The sequence below is a fragment of the Parus major genome, chromosome 5, assembly GCF_001522545.3.
Source record: "Parus major isolate Abel chromosome 5, Parus_major1.1, whole genome shotgun sequence".
Classification (NCBI taxonomy): domain Eukaryota; kingdom Metazoa; phylum Chordata; class Aves; order Passeriformes; family Paridae; genus Parus; species Parus major.
The window spans coordinates 30,692,122-30,718,880 of NC_031774.1; the positions used below are offsets into that span (position 1 = coordinate 30,692,122).

At 35.3% G+C, this 26,759-nt stretch overlaps 1 protein-coding gene across 13 annotated transcripts in view; it reads right to left on the reverse strand.

The window, feature by feature from the left end:
• RYR3 (ryanodine receptor 3) overlaps window positions 1–26,759 on the reverse strand; it is a 199,910-nt gene that overhangs the window by 46,001 nt on the left and 127,150 nt on the right. For all 13 annotated transcript variants that reach the window (XM_015630068.2, XM_015630070.2, XM_015630065.3 and 10 more), the window contains 17 exons: window positions 25,546–25,635; window positions 24,045–24,194; window positions 23,404–23,466; window positions 22,883–22,958; window positions 22,580–22,703; window positions 17,399–17,514; window positions 17,042–17,109; window positions 16,304–16,425; window positions 14,004–14,053; window positions 13,213–13,273; window positions 11,514–11,752; window positions 10,512–10,593; window positions 6,622–6,752; window positions 3,191–3,511; window positions 1,590–1,830; window positions 1,208–1,295; window positions 1,018–1,110 (listed from right to left, as the gene is read on the reverse strand). In XM_015630068.2, the coding sequence (XP_015485554.1) occupies window positions 1,018–1,110; window positions 1,208–1,295; window positions 1,590–1,830; window positions 3,191–3,511; window positions 6,622–6,752; window positions 10,512–10,593; window positions 11,514–11,752; window positions 13,213–13,273; window positions 14,004–14,053; window positions 16,304–16,425; window positions 17,042–17,109; window positions 17,399–17,514; window positions 22,580–22,703; window positions 22,883–22,958; window positions 23,404–23,466; window positions 24,045–24,194; window positions 25,546–25,635 (2,115 nt within the window). The remainder of the gene's footprint in view (window positions 1–1,017; window positions 1,111–1,207; window positions 1,296–1,589; window positions 1,831–3,190; window positions 3,512–6,621; window positions 6,753–10,511; window positions 10,594–11,513; window positions 11,753–13,212; window positions 13,274–14,003; window positions 14,054–16,303; window positions 16,426–17,041; window positions 17,110–17,398; window positions 17,515–22,579; window positions 22,704–22,882; window positions 22,959–23,403; window positions 23,467–24,044; window positions 24,195–25,545; window positions 25,636–26,759) is intronic.

The window sequence follows — 26,759 nt, forward strand, 5'->3', positions numbered from 1 at the left end:
ATAACATGCTATTTTTGCTTGTAAAATTCCAATATCAGGGTTTGGCTTAGTCAGGTTTCAAAAGTTAAAAAATTCATAGAAAAAAAAAAGTGAAAAAAATGGGTTTTAAACACATTTTAAAACACATTTTTAAAGATAATTAAGAAACTAATGGCACCTTTTATCATCTTCTTCTCTATTGTTTGAAATTGGACTTGCAGTAGCTAAGTTACAGGTAACCAAAATCATAGTGAAATAAAAATCTTTAAACACTCCTTCTCTGCTACACCTTCAGAACAGGGTTACTCCAAACTCAAAATAAATATGAATAAAATAAAGGGTTTCTTCACTATATTTACCAATACTAATTTGAAATTAGACTTCATCTGGCTTTAGCTGAGTAAGGCAATTTCCTCAGCTAAGGTCAAAGCAGCCTTTGACAATTACCTTGACAATTTCTCTACTATACAGATAAGAAGATGTACTTTGAAGCCATCTTATCAGCTTCTTGTCATATTGAAAATTAGCCAAAAAAGAAATGAATGTGTTAATTGATAAGAAACAAGAAAAATGGTGCACATGTAGTACACTATATATATAACTAAAGATGTATATACAAAGACAGCAGTGCTCCATCAGAGCTGACAGAACAATGCAGACTGACGTTCACATGAAAATGATGAGGCAGTGTTTCTTCACTTGCTTTTATAAAATAGTCTACTTTTTCTTTCCTGAATGTTCAATAACCCATATTTTATAATACAGCCCTTATTTTCTTATATTTGCAACTTTTTCAAATTAAGACTTTTATTTTAATCTTGTATCTTTGAGTATTAGCAGACATTTTGTAAGTAACTCTAAGGTACATAGACTACATTTTGCATATTAGTTGTCACATCTGTCATCAAAAAAAAAACCTATTTTTCTTCTCTTCTAACAGCAGAGCACCTGGAATCTGAATGTGTTTTCAGAGCCTTCTTTCAACATATTAAACACATAGTGTAGATTTACCTGATCCACGATTTTTTATTAACTTACTTTAGACATCTTGCTCTTGGTGTCTCCTGTTAAAAATGCCAAATTGTTGATTTCATTCTGAATCACAAAATTTTGTTCTTCTCTTTTAAAATTCTAAAATAAAAAAAAAAAGATCACCAGAAGTTTAACTCATCTTCATGGACCACACATATTTAAAGAAATGAAAGGAAAAGTGTACATTTTATCTTACATGTGATTTACACCACAGGATAAAAACTTCAGCAACCATTCGAAAGAGTTCATCAGAATCTGCATCTGGTTTCTTTAGCCAATTAGCTCTAATTACAAAAATAAGAGAAATTTCAAATAAGATACTTAAAAGAAGACAGTTTAACATAATAATCTCTAATAGATCAGGTAACATTTTTCTAGTTAATCTAGAGCAAAAGGTGTGAATTCAAGATACAGCATTTTTAAAGAGTTTTAAATTATTCTGGATTAAGATTTAGGAATCTTGAAACACACAGGACCGGATTCTCACCCTAACATTAAGTGAACTCTGTTCCTCCTGATTGATCATAGATTACAGTATATTGAGTAATAAATATGAGTTTAATTATTAGGTTTTTTACCTGTTGTTGTCTACATAACGTATCAACATTGGATAGAATGCATAAAGGTCCCTACAAAGAACAGCAAACTCATCAAGAATGAGTAGTTCTGCTTCTTGGGTGTCATTTTTATTGTCTGCTTTCAGTTGCTCCTCTTCCATCACTATCTTCATAGCTTTTTTCTTCAATTTATCCAGTGTTGGAATAAAGTGAGATCTGAGAAGATCAGGTCTGGCTTTGCTGATGATGGGTTGAGCATAAACTGGATGTGAAAATACAGATAATTCTATGATTAATGCATAACTGGTGTTTTTCATTGTATTAACATGAACACTGAAGTTCTAGAAACAGTAAAGGTTATGGGGCTTGGGCTTCATAAATTTCTGCACCATAAAATTATTAATAAAACTATGAATGTAGCTTCATAAAAACTGCATATTGGGAGACTAAATAACTGTGGATTTGGATTATAAGTATTTCAGATTTATATCAATTAAACTCTCCTGGTTTTGGCAAGTCCCATGTCCCAAGTCTCTAAGAACCTAAGAAAATAAGGATTGAGACAAAGTTCTCAAAAAAATGCTTTTTGTTTTGTTTGGCTTTTTTTGTGTTTGGGATGGGTTTTTTGTATCAAATGTCAGAAAGCCACCAGAAAAATAGAATTATGGATGAATTGATTTACCTATTTTGCCTTGGGCAAGTTAAAATGCAGAGAATGACTGAGTAATTCAAGTTAATAGATCATTTTTGTACAAGTACTAGCAATAAAATGCTAACTACCCAAGCTGAAAATCCTTGCAACAACATGAGTATATTATCACCTTATGTAGATGAAAAATCAGTACAAAACTGCAGGAACCACTCTACAAATAAGCAGCAAACATCTTACTAAATTTTAATCAAATCCTTTTTATTATTAAAGACATTCCAGCATTTAAAATAATACCAAAAACACAGTACTAATGGTACTGGTTATTCAAATTTAGCAGGAAATTATTACCTTTAGGTAGATTTTCTTGAACTAATGTTACTTCACATTATATTCTTACACTGTATAATATGAATGATAAAATGTGGATATTTCTTTAGCAGGATAGTTATTATATATTACTACATATAATATGTGATATTTTGAAAAAAAAAATCAGCTTATTTAATAGCTTTAATACATTTATTCAGGCAAACCAACTAATTTTGAACCTGGTTTACTCCTGAGATTATTTCACCATTTACACTTTCTTTCCATTTTGTCCTCATATTTCATGAACAGAATTCACAGCTCTTATACCCTCAACTGTAAAACTGAGCTGTCTTGCAAATCAATGGAGTTCACAACTCCAAATTAAATGCTAAGGCTCTTATACAGTGCATAGAGGAGATTTTCAAAATCTTTTATGGTGAATAGAAAGCTCTCTATTACAGGGATGCTACAATACATACATATAACTGATAATAAAATATAAACATATTTCTCTTATTGTTACTTATCTTTTATTTATCTTTCTTTCATGATGGTTCTAGTTATAATTTTTTGTTATTATATCACTGAGCAATAAGATAAAGCATAGCAAAGCAATCAAATATAATTAGTACAATTACTGTTCAAAAAATATTTTCAGTACCTGCAATTCTTTTCATCCAAGATGCTTCATCTATTCCCAGATTGTTGTTGATGATTTTTAGAATGTTTCCTAGAACGATGCTCAGATGCTCAGATGTTATCATTGTACAGCAAGGCCCAGCACTTTGAGGAACACTCTCAGACCCTCTTTCCCACCAGTAAGATAAATAGTTGCATAGCATGGGTAAGATCACCTCAATTACATGAGGCATTTCAGTATACCTTGCTCCAGACTCTGCTAAATCATTTATTTCCTTTATTAGTCTTTCCAACTGAGGGATCTCTGGGCACATTTCTTCAACTGTATCAGGCATACCTAAAACTGCAAGTAAGGGTAGAAAACCAAAATATTAATTAGCAAAATGAAAGAGAACATCTGTGTTCAAACCCTAAATACAAATGGCTCAGATTTTTTTTCCTTCACCATCTTGGATAGGCAGAACTACAGTAACACTTTTGGGTACGCACAGGTATCTAGTTTCCTAAATTGTGTCTTACAGATAATGTCCATATAGCAATAATGTGAGCAGCAGCTGCCATGAAGCTATGGCTTTGCCCTAAGATGTCCTGCAATTACCTGGTGAGCTATGTAAAAGGGCAGAACAGAGCTAATAATAATATTGGTTATGATAGTAAAAGATTTTAAAATCATAGAAAATTCGGGGAGTTAGAAAGAAAGTTAGGCTTGGCAAGCCCTGGAAAAAGTGTTAAAAGTAGGCCTTGGGAAATATTGGGCCTTGTGCTTGCCAAGATCATGTGAAACTGCACCTGTGCAGTCAGTATATGATAAATTATATAATTATTAGATGTGATTAGATATAATTATTGTTTAAAGACTCATGAGAAACTAGGTTAGGGGTTTGGGGGGATTTTGGAGAAATCCATATTTGGGTAAAATCAATGCATACAATAGAAAAATGTAAGTTTAATAATTAATATGTAAGTTATATAACAATCAAGTATAAAAACATGTTCAACTCAAAACCAAGGGGGGTCAGATTTGGGTATGTATACCCCTGGCACCCAGAGCTCTTAATAAAGAACCTTCATATAATCATTTCGTGATTATGTGTTCCTGAACGCTAACAATTATACTCTGGACATTGTATTCATAATCATAATTTTTATGCTGATTTACCAAAGATTAAGTCCACCTCAGGGAAAGGGAAATAAACAGTTTAAAATTAAGGGTGGGGTTAAAATGAAACTGTACTTAGCTCATGAACTATCTCCCAACAAAAATGCCAGGAAAGAATTCCAGTTATCATATGCTTGTATTAGAAAATGAAGGATGCTTATTGAGCAATTAACAACCACCACAATCTAATGCCACTCAAGTAAAATTCTTCTACTATTTCTGGATATGGTAATGGATATAGTGCTGTTCCTATAAAGCAGACCTGACAGAGAGGAAGGGCTGGCAGAAGCTTTTCCAAACTGCTTTTATATGAAAAAACATTATGAAGCATATGAAATAAATAGACCTGTATTTTTTTTTCTTGTTTGTTTAAAGGTAGAATGATTTTGGCAGGTAATGACTCTTTCATGGATCAGTGAGGAAAATGCTGAAATATTTTAAGATATGAGTCCATCAGGAGTAAGTTGGGAGAAAACCAAGCAAAGAAATTCAATGTAGAAGAACTCATGTTCCTTTCAACAGAATCAGAGAATGGGTAAGGCCCATTGTGGGGTTGTGTGTATAGACTGAGGAATGAGATGCTGGAAAGCAGTGTCGTGGAACAGAACCTGAGGACCTTGTTTGGCAGCAAGTTTATTATGAGCCAGCAGTGCCCTGGCAGCCAGGAGAGCCAACCCTGTTCTGGAGTTCATCAGGCCCAGCATGGCCAGCCGGGCAAGGGAGAGGATTGTCCCGGTCTGCTCTGAGCGGGGGCAGCCTCACCTTGAGGTGTGGCCTTACCTATTGTGTGCAGTTTTGGGCATCAGAATTTTAAAAAGGCATTAAGCTTTTAGAGGGCACCTAAAGGGGGCCACAAGGATAAGGAAGGCTCTGAAGAGGAAGCCTTATGAGGACCTTAGTCTAGTCAATTGGGAAGTGGTCACAGCACCAGCCTGAGTTTCAAGAAGCATTTGGACAATGCTGTTAGGCATGTGGTGTGATTTTTGGGGAGTCCTGTGCAGGGCCAGGAGTTGGACTCAATGATCCTTGAGTCCCTTCCAGCTCAGGTTATTCTATGATTCTATGATCTGGTCCTGCTCAAGCAGGGATATTCCTAGAGCTCATGGCACAGGTTTGTGCCCAGACAGTTCTTGAGAGTTTACTGTGAGAGAGACTCCACAACCCCTCTGAGCAATCTGGTCCAGTGCACAGTCACCCACACAGGAAAGTTCTTCCTCATGCTAGGTGAAACTTCCTGTGCATCAATTTCTGCCTGTTGCCTGTTTTCTTACTGGTAAGCACCACTGAGGAGAACCTGGCTCCATCCTCTTAACATTAGATATTTTGTATACACTGATGAGGTCCCCCCTCGCAGCCATCTCTTCTTGAGGCTGAACAGGCCCAGCTCCCTCAGCCTTTCCTCCTAAGAGAGATGCTCCAGTCCCCTCATCATCTTCAGAGTCCTCCACTGGACCAGCTCCAGGAGCTCCCTGTCTCTCTTGTCCTGAGGAGCCCAGAACTGGACACAGCACTCCAGGTCAGGTCTCACAGGGCTGAGCTGAGGGGCAGGATCCCCTCCCTTGACCTGCTGCCAATGCTCTTCCTAAGGCAGCCCAGGATCCCATTGGCCTTCTTGGCCACCAGGGCACTGCTGGCTCAGGGACAGTTTGGTGTCCACCAGCACCCCCAGGTCCTTCTCCACACAGCTGCTTCCCAGCAGCTCAGCCCCAGCCTGTGCTGGTGCCTGAGGTTATTCCTGCCAGGGGCAGGACCCTACATTTGCCTTTGCTGGATTTCAGGCAGTTCTTGTCTGCCAGTCTCTCCAACTTGTCAAGGTCCCTTTTTTGTCAATGTTTCATGGAATTAATCAGATTCTGCTGGGAGTTCCCTATACCAAACTGCTTTGGATCACTGATTAGACAACAAAACCATAGAAATTATTTTCCTGTTCACTTAAATCAGATATTATACCTCTCACATTTTGCGACATGAACATGACTCTATTTTGCCAAAAATTTTTATAATATAGATACATAGATCTTAAACTAAGCTTTAAAGGTTACAGTATGCACCTTTAGAAAAGTATTCAAATATCATGTTCAGAAAAATATAAAAAAATATTTGGAGAAAGAGAACATTGTTGGCACAGTCTCAACAAAGTAGAGCAAAGATAAAATGGCAAGCAACGAAACATCACTAGCAGGAGTTCTCTGCTGAGAATATAATCAGGGCTTTTCCATTACACAAGTGCTATTATTTAGTTGGAGTGAATAGTCCAGTTTTTGGGGTTTTTTTTGGTGAGGAACAGTACTTACTTGCTCTTTCTCTTGCACTTTTTGTGTTGAAAACAGACAGTGGATTGTAATGGTTGAGGGAAGGTTCAAGGAATGCTACTGGAATGGCTGCCGCAAGAGATGCTAAACACTCACCAAGTGCAGGACGCTGCCTGTATAGGAGAGACACTAAAAGTCATCTGAGAGGAAAAGGGTATCACCAGGCTTTCAGTGCCTAGCATACATGACAAAAAGAAGTATTAGTACTTATAGTTGATTTTTAAAATATTTTTTAAGCATTAGGAACTATCTGCCAACTTAGAAAAAAATAATTTCTCACATGGAAAGAGCTACAAAAGATCACAGTGGTGTAAGAAAAACAATTTAAAAAAAACCCACTTCCACCAATGTTCTGGTTCTGATCAGGACAGGATTCATTTTTGGCATGGACAAGACCCAGAGGTTATTCTATGCCTCCTCATGTCATTGCCAAGGACAGGGTTCCTTAGGGGTCAGACATGCTCAGGGGTCCTGTGTGATGGTGAGCAATTGTATGTGAATTGTTTGCCTCTTTCTTGTACACCATCACAATTTATTGCTCTTACTGATCATTGCCTTATTCTGCTGCTGTTTCCAGTAAATTGCTCTTATCTCAACCTTTAGTGCCTCCAGTTCTTTCCCTCCACCACAGGGACAGGGGAGGAGGGACTGAGCAAGTGGCACATGGTTTGGAGTGTTTCTGTGGGAAATACTGAGGGAATACCATTTTGAAACCAACATCCTCATTTGGCACTCAACACAGGGCAGGAAAGGGTGAGATAACAACAGATCTGGCCACAGCGGGTAGGAAGCAAATGTGATCTAAGCATTTGTTATATTAGGTCACAATGCTGCTTGGTCGGTTCATGTGGTTGTGGTACCTAACCCTGTATATAATTCCATATATGCAATATGTGCTACTCATGGTGATATTTTACAGAACAGAGAGAGGGATCAGGATTGCTTTGTTGCACTGTGTAATATCATTTTATGACATGATAACAAGGACAATGAAGGTCATTTGGGATGTGTACTGAGTGTTGCTCTTCTGCCTTTACCTTGGGCACTACCTCGGGGAGTCCAGTAATAATTGTACCCAGCCTGTGGGAAGAAGAAGGTAGATAATTTCCTCCATCTTTTCCCTCCCTTATCCTCCTTCAGGCCTGTTACAACTGCTTTTGAAGATTTTGAACTTCCCTTGGATGTTAGGAAAAGCATGCTCTTATTGCTTGGTGTGCTGGGTCCCCTCGCTTTGGTTCACACCATGGAGTTTCAAAAGAGATTTTTAGGAGAGTATTTCAGAGATCTGCCCCAAGGGTGGATAGTCACAAGTGGTATGGAAGGTGCAAGAAAATCGGCTGACTTTTGAAGGATGATTCTGCTCCAACAGTTTTAATGTTCACCCCCAGAGCAACTAAAGTGCTTGATAAAGTGGCAGAATATTTGAAGGAAAATTTCTGTGGCAGTTTCAGGGTGGTGAGAAGTTATGCAACATGCCAGGCTCTAGCTACTATTTTTGGACACATCTTAGTAGTAGACAGCACCTTCAGGGGGAGCAGGAAAGCAATGCATTGTGGCCACTCAAACTGCAGCTGAACCAGAGGAACAACCTGTGCCAGTAGCAGTAATCCCTACACAGCAGAAAAAATACAAGACAAAGAGAATCAGTTTGCCTAGTGAGGGAGGAAGAGGAAGTAGGGCCCTCACAAGAAGGAACACTCAGGGTGAGAGATAATCACCTGATCCCTGTCCCTGGGTGAGCTGTGAGATGTGTGAATAGATTTCATCCACCAGTCAGGTGAGCCCCTCGTGACCTGACGGCTCCAATGCTGGGATGTTGTGGCCCAGAATATGAAATCAGATGGTAGTGAAGCCAAGCATCTGGGATCCCTGTCCTGGGATGTGGGCATTGCAAAAGGGATTGGGAAAAGGGCAGAAACTCAGCCTCTGGAGGCAACTCCTGGCAAGTGTGAGGGAAAGGTGTCTTTTCAAGGATCATCTACTAGCGCACCAAGACAAGTGGAACATCATGAAGAAAGATACTCAGTCAGTAGAGCATTAGGGCTCAAAGTAATCAAGATCAACAGCATTTGGCATCCAATTCTTAACATTTATGTACCATGGAGACCTTTAGAGAAAAAATGTTCACAGAAAAATCAGAAATGACTCTCCAGCATCCTAAAGCTAAATGGTCTTCATACAAAGGATAAAATATTTGACAATGGAAGTTTGTCTTAACAGGGCAGTAGCAGCAATTGCATTAAGAATCAGTCTTGAGCCCCTGCAACCAGCAGAGCTATTTCAATCATAAAAAGAGATATTTATCTATGAAAAGTGAACTATGACTCATTCTGCAACGAAAGGTAAAACTTCTTAATGTCCCTGCCAATATTCACTAGGAGAAAAACTTGCAATTTGATCCTGAAACTGAACATTGCTTAATTTGAATAACTGTTCAAGTCAGCTCAATCACTCACTTCTAAGTTTTGCTGAAACATTGAGCATTGTGTTTGAAATCCTACTTCCCACCTAGACACTGATGTCTGCCTACAGCTGTAATTTAGGAGCCTGAGACGAGTGAAAAACAAACTCTATTAAATCCATAGTTGAGAACTTCTCACACAGCCTTAGGAGAATAATTAGTTTCCTTAGATATATCTAATCTGATCACTTTCCCATTCTAAGATTGTTGCTGCAGGCAAAGGTGATACTGCTAGAACTGATTTGCTTAAGATTTTTCCAATCAAGTGGAGGCCTGGGCTGAGAACTTTTCTTATTGAAAGGCAGCTCAAACAGAATCATGTTTCATTTCCTCTGAGGAGACCCTGACTTCTGGTTAGATATGGAGTAAGGCACTTCCTATTTTTCCTATCAGATCTATGTAAAGGAGTATTTAAGATTTTGAAGCCGAGAAAGAGAAGAAAAAGAGTATAGCTTTGTGCATAAATGTCTGAATGAGAACATACAGCTTGTGCACACGTGTGCATTCATGCAGAGTGGGAGGAAAGATCTGTCCACCAGACACCTCTTGCATTTTGTATGAAAATGCAAATTCAGAAAGAATTCAGAATAAACTCTGGAAGGAAGGAATTGGAGACCAACATTCCTCACACTAGGCATAGCCCCTCCTAACCAGACTTGAAATTCTTCCAGTTTAGTTTTTCTCTCCCTATGGATCTTAAACTTTTCATCATAAGAAAGGCAGCAAAAATTGCCTAACCTAAAACTTTCATAAGTATGGGTTATGGGTAAGGATGGGTTATCCTTATCTTGGTTCCTGTCTCGTGACACACAGACAAGAAATTAGGATTCTCTCTTCTGAGCTAAGAGATACAGATTTGATCCCCTCCTATTGGAAGAAAGGGCTTGAAACAGGGCATAGCAACTAGATGCTTAAAGGTATTGTGGACCTTATTCTTTTTTAAATACATGTAACTGGTGGTTTCCTTTGTGGAGTTAATGGTTGTCAGAATACTCTACATATCCTCAGGATTTTATGCTCAGGACAACTCTTTTGAGAGCCCTTTATAGACTTGTGTGTGAAACAGATGCTTCCTACTTAGTACTCAGCCTACTTATCACAGCAATATGTGGTAGAAAATCTTTGAGAATCTAATGGTAACCCAAAGAAAAATTTAGCTTTTCCTATGGGAAAAATAGACTCTGTGCAGATATACTGCCATATGCAGGATAAGTTATTTACTTCTATTGAGGGTTTTTTCCCTGTGGAATTGAATGCTAAACTATAGGAAGCTATTTTCAAGGGAAAGTGTATTTTAAACATCTCTCACTCTTTCAAATTCATCTTTCATCCAAACCGCTTTATTACCTAAGCAACAGACTCCTAAAGAAGAGAAAATGTTTCAATGCATGCTGAGTTTTACACTTAATACCTTTCAACATAGATGTTCTTTCCAGTCCCAAGAGAATAGAGGCTACAAAGAATTCTGTAACATGAAACTTGTACATCACCCACTAGAGGAAAATAAAAATACATTATCAATATTTATTCAGCTAAGATTTACTTTTCAAATACCAAACCTCTGTTTCATGCAATCTGTTAAACAGTATCTAAAACTCTTAGCACATGTGTCACTGAACATTCTGACTGTCCATACTCCACATGATATTTACCTTCAATGTCTCTAAATCCTGGTCTATCATCCACATTCATTCCAAAGCCTACCAAATCATCAGACATTCCAAGATACTCACTAATAAAATATTCTAGGTTATCACACTTGCAGAGTAAAATTTTAAGCTAAATGACATCATTCTGTGTGTCTAACCTTTAGGTACATAATCTAAAGGTTCACCATATCTTTAAAGAAATCATTTTCATGGTTATCCATCTTTTAATTATGACCTAAATATATACAAAATTTTGGAACATAATTACAGACTTTAGAAACATTAGAACATAATCAGACCATTCAGCATATTGCTGAATCTCAAGCAATCATTTCAGTATTTTTAAACTAACATGTTAAAAATAGGGAAAATTCAAATTTGAAGACCTACAGTGGTTTTGCCAGAGAAGAGAAAATCCATAGGGAACTTACAGTAAGTTGTCTCCTTTAATATAATGAAATGCAAATTTTGTATAGAAAACTAGTCTCTTCCACACATTTGTTAAGAGAGCACTTAAAGAGATATTTTAATTTCCCTCTCAATGTTTGGAGAAATATTTTCTATAATTAACTTTAAGCTTAGTGAGCATTATTTTTGAACATGTACTCGAAATAAAGTATTATGATGCTAATTTCAGAATTATTTCTGGAAATGTGCATGTTACTGAAAACAATATTTCATCCTCTGAATCCATGCAGTCATTACTAAAAAGCATTTGTAATATTATAAGACAATAAAATTCAAAAATAAAATAAAATACTTACAAAGTAAATCTATTCCAAAGTGATACTGTGAAATATGTTCAAAAATTGATGTTAAGATTGGTAATAATGCTACTGTAGTGTAATTGATATTCTGTGAAACACCTTTGATTTGTGTTCGTGAATGAGTAAATTTTCCCAGTTTAAGATTTTCTGAAGTTTTTTCCAAGTCTTCAGCTGCATTTTCAAAAAAGGCACGCAATCCTGCTTTAACAAGCTCAGATCCTGATTTCATAACAGTTCTGAAAAATAAGGGAAAAAATATCATCTTTGTCTTGATATTTAGGAGTCGTATAGAGATACATGTACATGTCAGTTACAGTCTGTCAGCCTTTGAAGATACGCACATGTATCAGGGAACTCCATATTATGAACAGAAAAGGACACATCAGCACAGCAGTATAAGCAGCAATTTCAATTGTGTATTTAATACAAAACAATAAAAAAGACCTCGATTCCACAGTCTTGCCCTTCTAGTTTTTTGTGATTTGCTTTTGAATAAGATAATGCCTTCTCAGTAAAATGTCAAAAGAAAACTTAAATTTGATAAAACTCCTCAAAATATGTCCAAAACCCCCCAGCTTTTAATTCCTGTAGTTTTATGGGAGCCCCAGTAAGCCCCAGGTGTATAAGTCAGGACACTTCAAAGCACCCTTGTCACTAGAGGACACAGAATGATTCACACAAACACATCTCAGTGGTGTGATAGAAAAAAGAGAGCTTTTCTATTCTGACTCCAGTATTTATAGATTCTTGACAATAACCAGGGATTGGATAATTAAGTTACCACCTTCCCAATCACACTGGTGTGTCATCACATCATCCATCAAAAGACGTTTCTTAGAAGGAATGTGTAAACATCTGTTTACAGTTACTTTCCTAGGAAAGTGTCTAAAAACTATGAAAACAAATGAAGCTTATTTTTCAGGGTGACATCTCACCCTTTCTTCTTTAAAAAAGCAAAAAAAAATAAAAAGAAAATTAACAGAGAAAATTAACAATATTCTAAACAATCAAAAGGAAAATAACAAAGAAAATAACCAATGTTCTAAACAATCAGAAGGCTCTAGTTTCAGGGTGATACAACCTAAATTTAGAAAATGTAACTGCAATACCAGAATCACAGTCCCCATTCCTTGACTTTTTGTACAATCCTCTGATACCTAAGTGAAGAATCCAGTGTTTGCAACAAGTTCACAATATCAGGTTGCTGCACAACTTTATCCAGGCCAGAAAGCAGCTCAGATTCAAAAAACTATTCAAAAACTATTCTGGCCTCAGTTTTAATCTACATAATCAATTCAATGATAAGCAGTACAAGTTAGCAAGTGTAACGATGCCCATATTTTAATATATGTTGCATACTTCTAATGACAAATTTTACACGAAGCACTAAACTTAGTATCTGCAGGTATCACTACTTTCAGTTCCAATGCTCAAGTCATTTATAAATATGTCCTCAAATAAGCTTGGAAAAGTTGACAAGTGTTTTCAGTGTTTGAATGACAGACATTGAGCAGAAAAATGTAGAGGAACCACTTTAGGCAAAATCTGATAATATGAAGGGTAATACTCGATTTGTTGATGCTGTTAAGATCACTGATTGCAAATAAAGAATAAAATACACAGAAACAATCCAATGGCTTCTGAGAAGCTCTGAAATCTTCCTATTTTGCAGTTGGTGCAAAAGTCACAAACTTACCGTGTGTCAAGAGACTGAGCTAAGATGTGCAGGCAGTTCACCATTGTAGCAGAATCACTACCTGGTTAGAAAGAGATACTATGAAATACTATGATACTAGGAGATATATGATACTATGAGAGCACAATAGCACAGGAAACAATCATCTAGTGATCCAAAATGTCCTTACTGGAGATGCACAGTTTAAGCAAGACATTACCTAAGCCTCCCACCTTAGGTCACTGGAGAGGGAGTTAAGTCTGGTTGTAGAACTAATTTTTAATTTTTAAGGTAATTTAAATTTTTTAAGCCATATAAGAGCTAAACAGAATAACTAATGTCTACTTGGAGCACATTTTCACCACTTAACCTTGCAACATTCTGAACTCTGTATTTTGTAGTACTTATGTTTCTTTTACATTTTTTTACCAATATCTTTTGGGAGGTGTGTTATCTTTCCTTACATCCCCTTTAATCTATTGAGAAATTAGTCAACAGTTTAGATTCAATAGCTGGATGACAGAAATCAATTAGTGTAAGATTACTTTTGAAAAGCTAAAAGTAGCTGCAAAACACTGATTTTTTTTTCATGGAGTCTGAATATATGACAATGTGCTATTTCTTCCTGCTTTGATGCTTTCTGTATTTTTTTAAGTGTTAACTTCAGAACCATGTTCAATGCCCTTACTAATTTCACTAGAATCTTATGAAGCATTTAGTAGAATTTTGCCTATAGTTGTGAAAATCTTCAGGTAAGATAGAAACAATGGTTATGTATTCTTTACATTTTTATCAAGTTCTTAACAACTTACCAAAAAGTGAGATCCTATGTCTAACAAGAGCAGCTAGTTTGCAGAACAGGCTAAAGCAGAGAAGAACAGAGAAAGCAAAACAAGATAAGACAAAGATGAAGGATTTATTTAGAATATGAGGTAAAGACTAATAGGAATATGAAAAAGAAAACACAACATAGTTCCTGGAAAGTGTACTTTGAGTGATACATGGTGATAACAGCCCACTGCATTAAGCAGGGTAACATTTTGAAGCTCCTGAAATCTCTTATTTTCTACACTTCACCACTTCAGAGGTGTCTTGAAATCTAAAACTTTCTTTTGAAAGTTGAAAACAGTGGTTTCCAACAATTGCATACTATATGGCTGAGTCATTCTTTATGGTTCTTTTTTGTAAGAACAAGAAAAAATGAGAAACATTTTAGTATTTTATTTGGCATTCTGCAGGAAATTAACCTTAAAAATCTTCATACTATTTAAAATAACTTGCAAGGATGTCCTTTGTAAATTAAAAAAAAAAATCTATGTTTACCCTCTAATGATGATAATATGAATCCTAAATATATACACACTGGAAGAACTTCTAGCAAGTCTATCAGATACTTGCATATCTATCCTACCTGTCAAAATAGTAGGATAATTAAGAGAATATAGCACTAACTCCCTAAAGATTAAAGGGGCCACTTTAACAAAGACAGCTAGTCAGACTTGCATATTCTTTGGGCCATACTTTACAAATGGAATAAGGACGTAAGAAAATGAAGCATATGCCTTAGGACTTGGTATGGTTTCATACTAACCACATATTTTTATTGTTATCTTCACAACAGTAAGGAGATAATATACTTCGTATAAGATGAAAATGGCAGATAGTCACTTCTCTCAGTGAAGGATGCACAAAGAATTATATGGTATTTCTGAAGTTATACTAGCAGGTACATGTGCTAGACATTTAACTTCTTCATGTGCCTTTGTAAAGCCACTTTCATAGCCCTTGAACACATTCTTCTACCTTCATTAAGACCTGACTGACTTTAGGGAAGTAACAGGAGAATTCAGAGAGGAAGCATGAAATTGAAATGAAATTAATTGACACTTCCATCCTCCTGAGCCTGAGCTGTCTTTCCCAGCTCCAGGAGAACTATCTTGCAGGTTTGCAAGTGTCTGAGAGCTGAGTAAAGCAGAATCATGGGGACTTAACACTCTTACAACTGCTCTGTAAGGACTGCCACCCACAAAGAAGATGGAAACAAAGGGTAATAATAATTCAGAGAAATGCAAAACCGTGTTGAGAGAATAACTGAATAATGGAATCTAGGAAGCTGAGTCCTAGGCCTGATTTTATAGAATAGCACGTAACTAACCTTTACTTTCAAAATTTATTACCTACTTTCTCCTGGAAAAAGCAGTTAACTGGTCAATGCAGTGAAGGAAAGTAAAAGAAATCTGAGCAATTGACAGCTAAACTAAGAAAGCATGAGAGTAAAACAGTTTGAAATACTGTGACACAAAATTTCCTAAAGGAAGTAACAAGCAGCACACCTCAAGGGGAAGAAAGCATTTGGAAAATTATTAAATTACAGTCATAGTTAAAACACAATTGAATATTATTTAATATTATTTTAAATTTTAATTGAAGAAAAGAGAAATTCATATTTTCATATAGGCAGCACATTCTAAATTCAAAGGTAATTATTTTTAAAATAATTTTCTAGAATAACTTTGAGTCAAATGGCTGATTCCATCCCAGCAGTAAAGACACACAAAAATGATTAATTTCCAATAACACTTGTGCAGGGGTAGAAGTAGTTTTGTATAGAATCCATATTTCCCCCTAAAAAGCTGCTTCATGGTATTTTAAACATTTTTTTGGTAGCTGAAAATTCAAGTAAATGTGTGACCATTTAAATGAACCAACAGTGGGAAGAGTTTCAGCCAGAAACTGCCACCAACAATGAAAGAGAACCCCATCAGAAACTAAGTAATCCACTGCTCACAGAATAGTTTATCAGTATTTTGTAAATTAGTAAAATAAATATTTTAGTTAGCGACTACAATTACATATTGCAAAATAGTTATGATATATACTTAACTCTAATTGTGTGTGTGTGTGTATATATATATATATATATATATATGAAATAAAGAATGACAAGATAAGGAATTTTATTCACTCCCTGACATTCTCATACAGAATAAAATATTCCCTTCCAGGTGAGGAAAGTAAGTTTTTGAACTATCTGTTTTTCTCTATAATCTAAGAAGAGACCTTTAGTTCTCTGAATAACGCCCTACTGTGGATATCTTAATTTTTTACTTACCTTGCTACCATTTCCTTTTCCTTATTTGATGCATATCCACTGCTACTGAGGGTTTTTGATGGAGAAGACAGGAAGTAGAGGCAGTGATTTGTAAAGTACTGATCAACTAATGGTAAAAGAACCTAAGAAATATAGAAACAAAATGTATTTTTTACAGAGCACAATGGTAAATGTAGCAGCAATGCTCTGACTGATCAAAGTTCATAAAAATAATTTTAATTCTGTAACAACTGTATTTTTTATTTCAGACAAAAACTTGTGCAAATTAAAACCTGAAGTCTTACAATTTTATTAAAAATTACATAAATAATAAACAGACTTTCATAGAGATATCTGTTTTGGATCTAATACTGCGTGGGAGTATTTCTTTCTGCTAATTAGATGATGTGCACTTCAGTGATATCTTGTGGTAAAACAATCAGATTAAATTTATATATTCAGTAAGAGTATTTAGTATCATGTAATGAATAATCTGCCTTTTAATTTTTATGTTCCTTCTCATATGGAAACAGATATAATGAAGTATTTTGAAATATTTCCAGCAATTATACTGAGAAATGAATCCAGAAAATATACTGAGATATTTTCGAAGACATTTCAAAATATTTGATAACAGTTGGATTAATTACAATTAAATAATGGAAAATATATATTTCCATTATGTGAAAAGCAATCTAACATTGGAAATTGACATATTCTGTACAGTGGAACATATATGAATACAAAATAATCACTCACTTTAGCAAAGAATTTTATTTCTTGGTCATGTGGAGATTTTTCAGTTTTTCCACTGGTTACAATGGCTTCTGCAGGGATATAATCAAGGCAGACACAAATAAGAAGCTGTCTAATAGTAAATAACACAATAGATCTTTCAGATAGACTTGAAATACTAATTTTATTCAAATAAAAATAAAAGAGCAGAAACTGTTTAGCTAATTAAAAATTTTCAATAATTTAATCTGAAAATTAAAATACATTATTTAAATTTCTTAAATGCAATAAAAATAGTGATCACTAAAAATGTAAACCTATCAATCAAATATTTAAATTTCAACAAGTCTAATGATTTTAAAAATAAAATCTGCAACTTACCCAAATGTGCAATAAACTCTTGAGCAGAATCAACATATTTTAAAATTTTCTTCAGAAACTTAAAGGCAAATCTCTTTTCCATGGATGAAGCATCCAACTCCATGTCGTTCAGGCCCCTGTTTTGAAAAGGATTAAGAGAAGTAGCATTGATGATGGCAGTTGTACAAATGATCACAGTACTATGAAGCATTTCATGCCCTAATTTTTTATTATGGTAAATTGTTGGAAACCAAAAAATAGAAACATCTACAGATGCTGAAGGGTTTGATCTGCATCCTTGGAAAGAGCTTAGGTTAATGTATTGATGAAGGTACACAGACACTGGGTAGAGAAATTATAAACACATGTTCCTACAGTTATAAGTAAGAATATGTGTTAAGTAGGTAAGATATTAAGTAGAATAGTTTGTGGTTTAAGCTGTAATAGTGTGACTTACAGAGTAGGTTAGAGATCTAGAAACTATAATAGAGGTGTGTATGAGTGTGTGACCTGTCAGCTTAGTAGCTAAGAGAGAGATTCAGTGCAGCAAAAATTAAGCAAAGGTGATAGGTTATTAAGTGAAAACAAGCTTTGCCTGTCAACTGCCTATTGTGCTAAAATGTTATATATTGCTGTGCAAAGAAGAAGCTCATGACTTCCTTGAGCTATGGCTGCCTTGTTGCTCCTCTAAACCTCCTGCCTTGAGACTGATATCTTATCTGGCAATAAATCATTTCAAAGCAAGGTGGTCCCATCCCTTGTTCTTCATCTCAACAGTAAATTTTCACAAGAAGGAGAAAATTACTATGATAGTTCTTAATTATCAACTATCTAGGAAGAAATAGAGAAAAATGAACTAACTTTAATAAGAGGTTTAATAGCTTATGATTAAAGTTTCCAAAGTACATGTATTTTAGGATAAGAACTTTAGAGTGCTACCTTATTGCACAAACAAAGCCATTATGCATCTGAATCTAACAAGATAATGCTTTGGTCACTCAATTTCTACTGCTGGCATGTTTACATTCCAAGTGTTTGGGAAGTCAGCAGTTGCATCTTTACAAAATCAGCCTCAGTACTACCCCTCATTTGATTAATCATTGTTAAACTTGATTTTGTCCTTTAATTTTATGAAGGAATGAAGCCAAAATTACTTCAGGTACTAACTGAAAAGTTAAATGCAAGAAACAAACTATTATCTTATTAAAGTATTTGAAAAAATTCAACAGAATACAATAATTTCTAAAGAGGCATGTATTACTTATTCTTTAAGACAAATTCATTACCTAAATCATGATTGATCATACTAGATATTAAAGAGGAATAAGAATACATGTGGTTGTCTGTCGCTAAAGGAAATGAAATGATTCACACAAATGTCTCTCAGTATTAGAACAGGAAAAAGGCCACTTTATTCTCTAACTCCAGTATTTATAGATTCTCAACAATGACCAGGGATTGGATAATTAAGTTACCATCTTTCCAAGCACACTGGTCATGCAAAATGTCCATCAAAAGACATTTCTTAGAAGGAATGTGATAAGCAACTTATGTTTATAGAACTTTCACGGGAAAGTAACTAAAACTATGAAAACATTATCAGAAGGCTTTAGGTTTCAGGGCAACAGTTGTCTGGGTCTAGATTTAAAATATTTTATTAGATTTGAAGTATAAATGAAACCTACATGACTTAAATTCTAAACTTCTATAGGATCACACTCAAACTAAGGTTGGAAGGAACCTCTGAAAATCACCTTATCCAAGTCCCATCTCAAAGCAAAGCCCCAAGGCAAGGTCACTCAGAACCTTGCATGATAATGTACTGAGTAGGTTCAAGAATACAAATCTCATAATGACCCTGGAGACCTTATAATATTTGGCCACCCTCACCATGAAAAAATAACAGTGAAATTTTTTCTTATATCTAACTGGAATTTTCCTTGTAACCACTTATTACTTTTGAGGAGTTAGTGTATGACCTCATTTTCTCTATAACATTGCATGAAGTGGTTGAAGAGAGACATAAATTGTATTGTAGCCTTCTGATTTAAAACCACTTCTTTAAAATATTTTTAAAAAATCCAACCACTCCTCAGAGCCTCTCCTGGTATAACATTGGCATCCATCCACAGAGCATCTCAGTGGCCACCCACTTGAGCAACTTTGTTCTCAATGTCTTCCTCAGCACTAGAGAACCAAAAATGGGATAACATACTCCTGATAGAATCAACCTGCATAACACACTTGCTGATAAGGCCTAGTACACAGCTTTCATCATCACAAGGACACATTCCTGATTCATGTTCAACTCACACAATTCTGAGAGCTTTTCTGCATATGTGCTCTCAGGCTCAGCTCCCCTATTCCTGGCATTACTCCATCCCAGGTATAGATTTTGCATTTACCTTTGTTCAACCTCATAAGATTTCTGTCAGCCCATTTCTCCAGACTAGCAAAGCTCCTCTGAAGAGTAACCAAACTCTTCAATTCATTGCTAAGTGTTCATACAACAAATCTTCAAACAATGGTTTCTGTCTTGGCATCCAGAACAAGAACAGGGATTTTTTTTTTTTTATATTTCCCTTTTGAAGTCACTTAATTCTATACATTTTTAAATTTATTCTTACTTGCTTTCACAAGTCATTAATTCTTTCATCTTCATTTCCTTGAGGTTCTCTTGTAATTTTGTTTAATTTGCAACTTCTTCATAGTCTCTTTATTCCAATATCAAAAGAACTAAATTCTGATTGAGATTTTCTATTGGTAGATGGTGGGTTATACTTGGCACACCTAACTGCTTTATCAAGAGAGGAAGTAACAGAGTGACATTAAAGAAAACCTCTGGTTAATCATAAATAGCTACTTCATCTGCTTCTATACAGCTTCTTCAAATAGTAGCAGATAAGAAGACTCAGCCCTTACCAGTTAAGAGATAATAACCTGGCCAAAGGGCACGCAGAGGCTACAGAGGAGCTGAATGGTGTGTCAGAAGTAGGGAAGAAGGAAGACACTGAGGAAAAAGCAAGATAGGAGCAAGAAAAAAGGGAAGCTGCTGCACTCACTGCTGTGGTATAAGAAAATGGTCATTCCTACCAAGAGTCCTTACCACTGGTATGGGAGTAAATTGAGGAAGTAAAATGGAATATTAGACTAGCAATTTAATACAGCTGTGAGACAAATCCAAGCAAAAAAAAGTAATTCTGGGGGGAAGTTGATGCAGAAGAAATTTTAACAACAAAAAAATCTAACAATAAAATATATGTTCTTGACCATGTCAGAAAACAGTTAAGAGGAAAGAAATGGTTTTAGTCTGGGGGACCACAGCCAGAGAACCAAGAAAGACATTTCAATCCCATTTTAAACACAAACTTAGTAAGACTCTAACCTCCCATCTTAGTTTAATTTATGAAAAAAATTAATAAAAATTCTATTTTAAGAGTTCTAGTTTGTATACTTTGATGACTCCCTATTAATTTATCACCTGTGCAAATTATTTAGTATGAATTAACAGCTATGTATGCTTAAGAGGCATCTTCTGCTGCCTCACTCTCACAAAGGAGACTAAGTATTTAGCTGTATTTTCAGTGAGGTCACTGTAGATATCTTCTTTTTGAGTTTATAAGAAGTCATGGTTCCTAAGAGATTACACATACTTTCCGAAATACAGAAAGACGTGGATAGGTCTGCAAGTACATAAAACAATATCCAAAGACCTTGCAGAGATTTGAAGATACTTAACAAAATACCATGATGTTTCTAACATGTACTTGAGTAAGGCCTGAGAGATTTATCTGTATGAAATAAACATAAAAAGTGTGTCAAGAATTTTCTCAGCAAAGAGCAAAAAACCCAAAAACAGAAGCAGATGGTATATGTAAGTACACATGCTGCTCCGCCTATACATTTCCAATTATAAACAATTCCTATGTTTTAATGATTAGTCCAACATTTTCAAGAATGACATCTTGAAATGTGATAATTGCAATGAGTACTTCAAAAGATTATATATATATATACATATATGCATATATTCATCTGAAGAAAACATTGAAAAGAGGATAACCTTGATTCATCCTTATACACAGTTACTGCAAACTCTTTGCCCCTATCAATGAAGAGTTTGAAACTGTGTTTTCAAGTTGATTTGTCCCATGATGTAACATGTAACACTGAAAAAAGTGATTTCCTGACCCAAACACATGCAGCTGAAAATTTGACCAATTCCACTGGTGTTTCAGAAGATCATTCGTTTGCATTAAGTAGACCAGTTTTTCAATGGCTCTGAAACAACTATGGAAGATATAAAAATATCTGATTGCATACCTACACTTTGGGTTCAGGCTGAGAGCCTACATATGTGGCAGGGGGGAATTTTTCTCTGTAGTAATATAGAAATGTATACTTAGAACTGTTTTCTCGTCTCTTAGAAATATTATTAATTCTTGATGCAAAGTTACATTTTGCAGATGTTAAAAATTGATTTTAATAAATTTCTGAGTATACTTTCAATAGAAACACAGACTTGAAAAGTAAAAATAAATGAAAAAAGGTAACATCTGATTCTATGTGTGTACAGAGAAAATTGTTCATTAATACAATTGAGTTCACAAAAATGCTTGATGCCAGAAAATTGAGGTTTCCTATGTGTTGTTTCACATACAATAAAGGAGGAGATTTATAGTAGAGTAATTCAGAATTCCATCATATAAAGCCACATACTACAGTAAGAAGTCCCCACAGGGCAGCTTACTTTGAGAAACAGCAATTCAAGTTACAGTAAAGGAAATCTATGCTTCTGCTAGAGTAGAAGTTCATGCCCACAAAGGAGCCACTTTGTCTTATTACTACAGAACTCAGAGCAATATTTTTTTCAAAAACTGGATTAAAAAGCAGTTTTAAATATATATGTTTCAGTATCAGAACTCAGATTAATTTTTCCACTCATACTGCTGGCTGCTAACTTAGACATTTTATTATCCTCTTATCTATTGTTGCAATTTGTATTTACTATGCTCTCATTAAAAATGTTGCCTGAATATTCTGTTTTAGAAGAGTCTTTCTGAACATGAAAATAACTCTGATTCATAGAAGATATGCTGAACAGTAATTATGTTAATAACTGCCAGTCTGCAGTGAGATAAGATTAACATGCTGGTTTGTGCATTGAATGCAAGCAAGCAAATAAAAAAACGTGCAACTTACCGAGATATGATTATACCATTGACTTGAAGGAATTTAAACAGTTCTTGTGCCTTTTCACGGTCCCGTGATTTCTCCTTGGCTGTCAATGTGTCATAAGGCACCAGTAAAGGGTGACTACCTCCACCTTTAGTAAGTTGAAAGAACTGTAAGTTTTTCTACTGTAAGATTTATTCTACTTCATGTACAAAAGGAACTAGTCACTTTTGATTGTCCTACACTGTCATCTTTCAGATTGTTTCTTCTCCCTCATTCTCCCTCATTCTCCTTGTCTTTTTTGGTGTGGTTTGCAGGATTGTGGCTTACCTTTGCTTTCCAACTCCATTTTCTTCTTTTTGGCCCATATATTATGGTAGTTTTCTGCCATTACCTCAACCATTCCCTACATCAAAAAAAAACAAGAGGCAAGATTAGGTGACAATTAAAAATTCTGTAATGCTACATAATTTTGCAGTCTTGAGTAAAGTCTACACTCTTGTCATGAAGAAACATCATAGTTTAGTGGAATTTCTATATTGAGCTATTCTTTGAAGTCAGCACAAGCACAGGATACTCATAACATGCTGTTGACAGCCCCTTCCCTAGCTTTGTGCTTCATTTTCTCTGGGAATTCAGGAAGCACCAATGGCATGAACAGAAGAAATTTCATCTTTCAGTACGTAAATAGCATGGACTCTTTCTACAACAGCTTATCATTACTACAACCACAAATATATTCATTAGACCTAAAAAAATTCAACTTGTTAATAATAATGAAACCAAGTACACCCATATGTATATGGATATATATCCTTTCAGCATAATATATGCAAAACACAAATACAAACCTGAAGCTCCCTAGAAAGTGCCACATTAGAGAGATCAAGTGGTGTTGGGCTATACCCATTTCCCTGCAGTGGAAAAGAAAATTATTCTCAGACAAAATAATTTCAGATAAAAGAACCAAATATTCAATTACAATGTCTCTGTCATTGACCTGATTAGAGTAACACCATTCCCAATTTTATACTTTCTTGAAGAAACAGTTCACCTATTTTGCAATGCTCTGCAGGCACTGGATGATTAAGAGAACAGGTTTGCTAGTGTGGAAGCATGCATGTTGCTGCAGATACTTCGATCTCTCTATTCACAATAGGTGGCAAGCTGCAAAGAACTAAGCTTTTAGCCTGGGAGGAGACCAATCATGAGACATACAAGATGTGCCTTCAAAACATGACAGAACCATGTGGGAATTAAGAAAATTAATATATATTGTGCCTTACGGCCTCATTGTCTCAAAAACTTTGTGGAATCCCCTCTTTAGTGTTGCACAGTGTTTATTATAGTGACAAGTTTTCCAGTTTTAGAACTCTACCATTGAAAGTTTCTTTTCACTAAAAGAATATAAAGTTGACATAATTGTTTATAATTTATTAGTAAATAATTGAAAAGGGCATTTGTTTTCTAAACTTAAGGCATTCTACCTTACCTGACTAGATTGAGATATGCTACGAAGCTTTTCATTTTCACGCTGATGCATTATTGCTTCTCCTCCCTCCTTGGTTCTTTCTAGGCTCCATCCCAAGGCCAACATGGTTTTCAGTGATTCTCTGGCAGGCCAACGATAAATTTCCTTTTCCTTTGAAGAAAAGAATACCAATTTTTTTCTGTATTAAGTAAGTAGCAAAATCACAATACAAATATTCTGTCCTTCTCTATAAAGTGCCACATACCAGAAAAGTACAGAAAATTTGTATATTATACAAGAACACAAAATATATTTCATATTTTAAATACTTGCAAGTAAAAAAAAATTCTTAGTGGCATTTATTGCTGGGTATGTGTCAGAAGCTAACAGCACTGCAATGAGCTCTAGAGCAAAAATGTAGATTTAACCTGGAAACTTATTCATTAGTTCTACTAGCACAAAACAACCAAAAAATGATGGTTCTGTGAGTGTCTTCAAATGCATCAAGCACTCAAGACTTTTTTTTGTCTTCCTATATTTATATCCATGCACAGATACAGAAGGTTACTAAACTATACACCTCTTCATATAAACACAGTTACCAATAAAAAAATAAGCAACAGCCCATATTGCAGCACTCCTTTGTAAAGTAAAAGTGTTAGAAAAATTCTGAAAATCTCTGGCAAAATTCTGAGTATGTCATATTAAGTCTTATCAAATCAATTAAATAAAAGATTTTTAGGTTGTACCATAACCCAGTTGCTCAAAATGACAGCTTTTAGGGATAGATCTGACTTATGTTCAAAATTCTGATTTCAGACAATTCAGAAAATTCTCTTTGAACTGGTTAAATAACAACCAACAATGCTTTGGCTCCTCCCCAAAGATTCCAAAGCAATTTACAAACCTTAGGAAACAACCCCTTTAATCCCCCTTGAGTCTTGCCATGTCTGTTCTCTGAATAGGAAGAGGGACATATGTAATTGACTTGTGTCTCCCAGTGAATCATTACAAAAATAAGTAACAGAATTAAAATTCATTTCACTATTCTGAAAACTTGGAGACATTTTGCCTAGTCAAGAAATTCAAAATACTTTAAATGTTTTTCTGCATTTTCAATTGAATCATCTCCTACGCTTTTTTCCCATTTTTCTACCAACTTTATGGAAGACAAAATTGTCTTCAGTTATGTTAAATTATGCTTTTATTAAGCTCCAGGAGTTTCTGCCAGTCATTTTTCATCCATGGAAGCCTGAAAAAACTGTGCTACTGATACTTGTTAATTCAAATTTTCCCAGGCCTATGAAGAAACAATGAACATTATGACTAATGGAAGCAAATTATAAAAGACTCAGTGTAAGATTAACTGCAAAATCACTTCAGCATAAAGTTTTACCTATTAACTGTAAGAATTCTTGTTTGTGCCTCTTCCTGACATTTAACAGAATATATTGAAATGGATTTTTAAAAGCACATGAATCAGTCTACTTCATATTGATGCAGCTGAAATTTCCTCTATTACCTTTTCAGCTAAAGTTTTGAAAGGCCTTATTAATGGGTGAGTCTTCATATTTTCATCCAGTGAAACACCATATTTCCATCCACTATTAGTCTGAAAAAGAAAAAACAGCCAAAACCCCCACTGAAATAAGATGAGAACAACATTGATGAGTGAGAGCAAATTAGCCAGTTTCCTTTGTCACATCAAACTGCTAACCCACTCCAAGAGCTGCTCAACGCCACAGGAGAGGAGTGTGCATCCCTCTGTGGACAGGCAGGAACAAAACATGCCTGAGACAGAATGGATGCCACCTGTGAGGAGTGAGTCTCCTGATACCAGTCCTGAGCCTAACTTACACTGGCCCCTTCCAAGTGGGCTCATGCATTGAGACAGCACAAAAGATTGTCCCAATTCTCTGTGAGGCTAAAGTCAGAAACACAGAGAAGGATATGCAACATTGACCAATCAAGAACTGAAGAATGTAAGTAATGAATCTCTTACCTTAAATAATAACTGAAATTTATGGTTTGAAATTATTCTGTGTATATTTACATATATATGTGTACATTCTATGGGGAATAAAGCACGGAGTACAATGGAACTGATAAAGGATCATCTCTCAATCGCCAATACCTTCCTCTACAAATTTGTATACATAGGGCCCCCCAAACAAAAGAATTATCTCATACAACTCTTCCATAAAATTGCTATTCATTTGTTACTAATTGTTACAATAAATTATTTAAGAATTCACTGTCTTTTCTTGTAGCTCTGTAGAAATAATGAAACAGAAACATGACATAGTGACAGAGCATTTGGAAAATTGCAGAGCAATTCAGTACATAACAAGCTTTTTAAAGCTAAGAAGAAAGAAAAGCTACAACTACTTATCTGAAATAAAAAATTACATTAGGCTGTACTTTCTTAGATCATGTAGCTACTGCAGTAAAATTGAACCTCTGACTCCCAGTCAAAAGGCACCATTACCAGGCAAAGAGATGCCTAAAGAGCTATATTCTTACTTAAAAAATAAAAAAATAAAAATAAAAAAGAGAAAAAAACCTCCAAAGAACAATAAAACCCCACCAAAACACCAAACAAACAAACATCCAAACCAATCTCCCTCTTTTCAGTCCCCTCAAGTCTCTCCTAATAAATTCTTTGAAAAAGTAATGAGTTGCAATGCATTTTATTAAGCAAGGGGTTTCTTCCACATATCCCAAAATAATATCCAC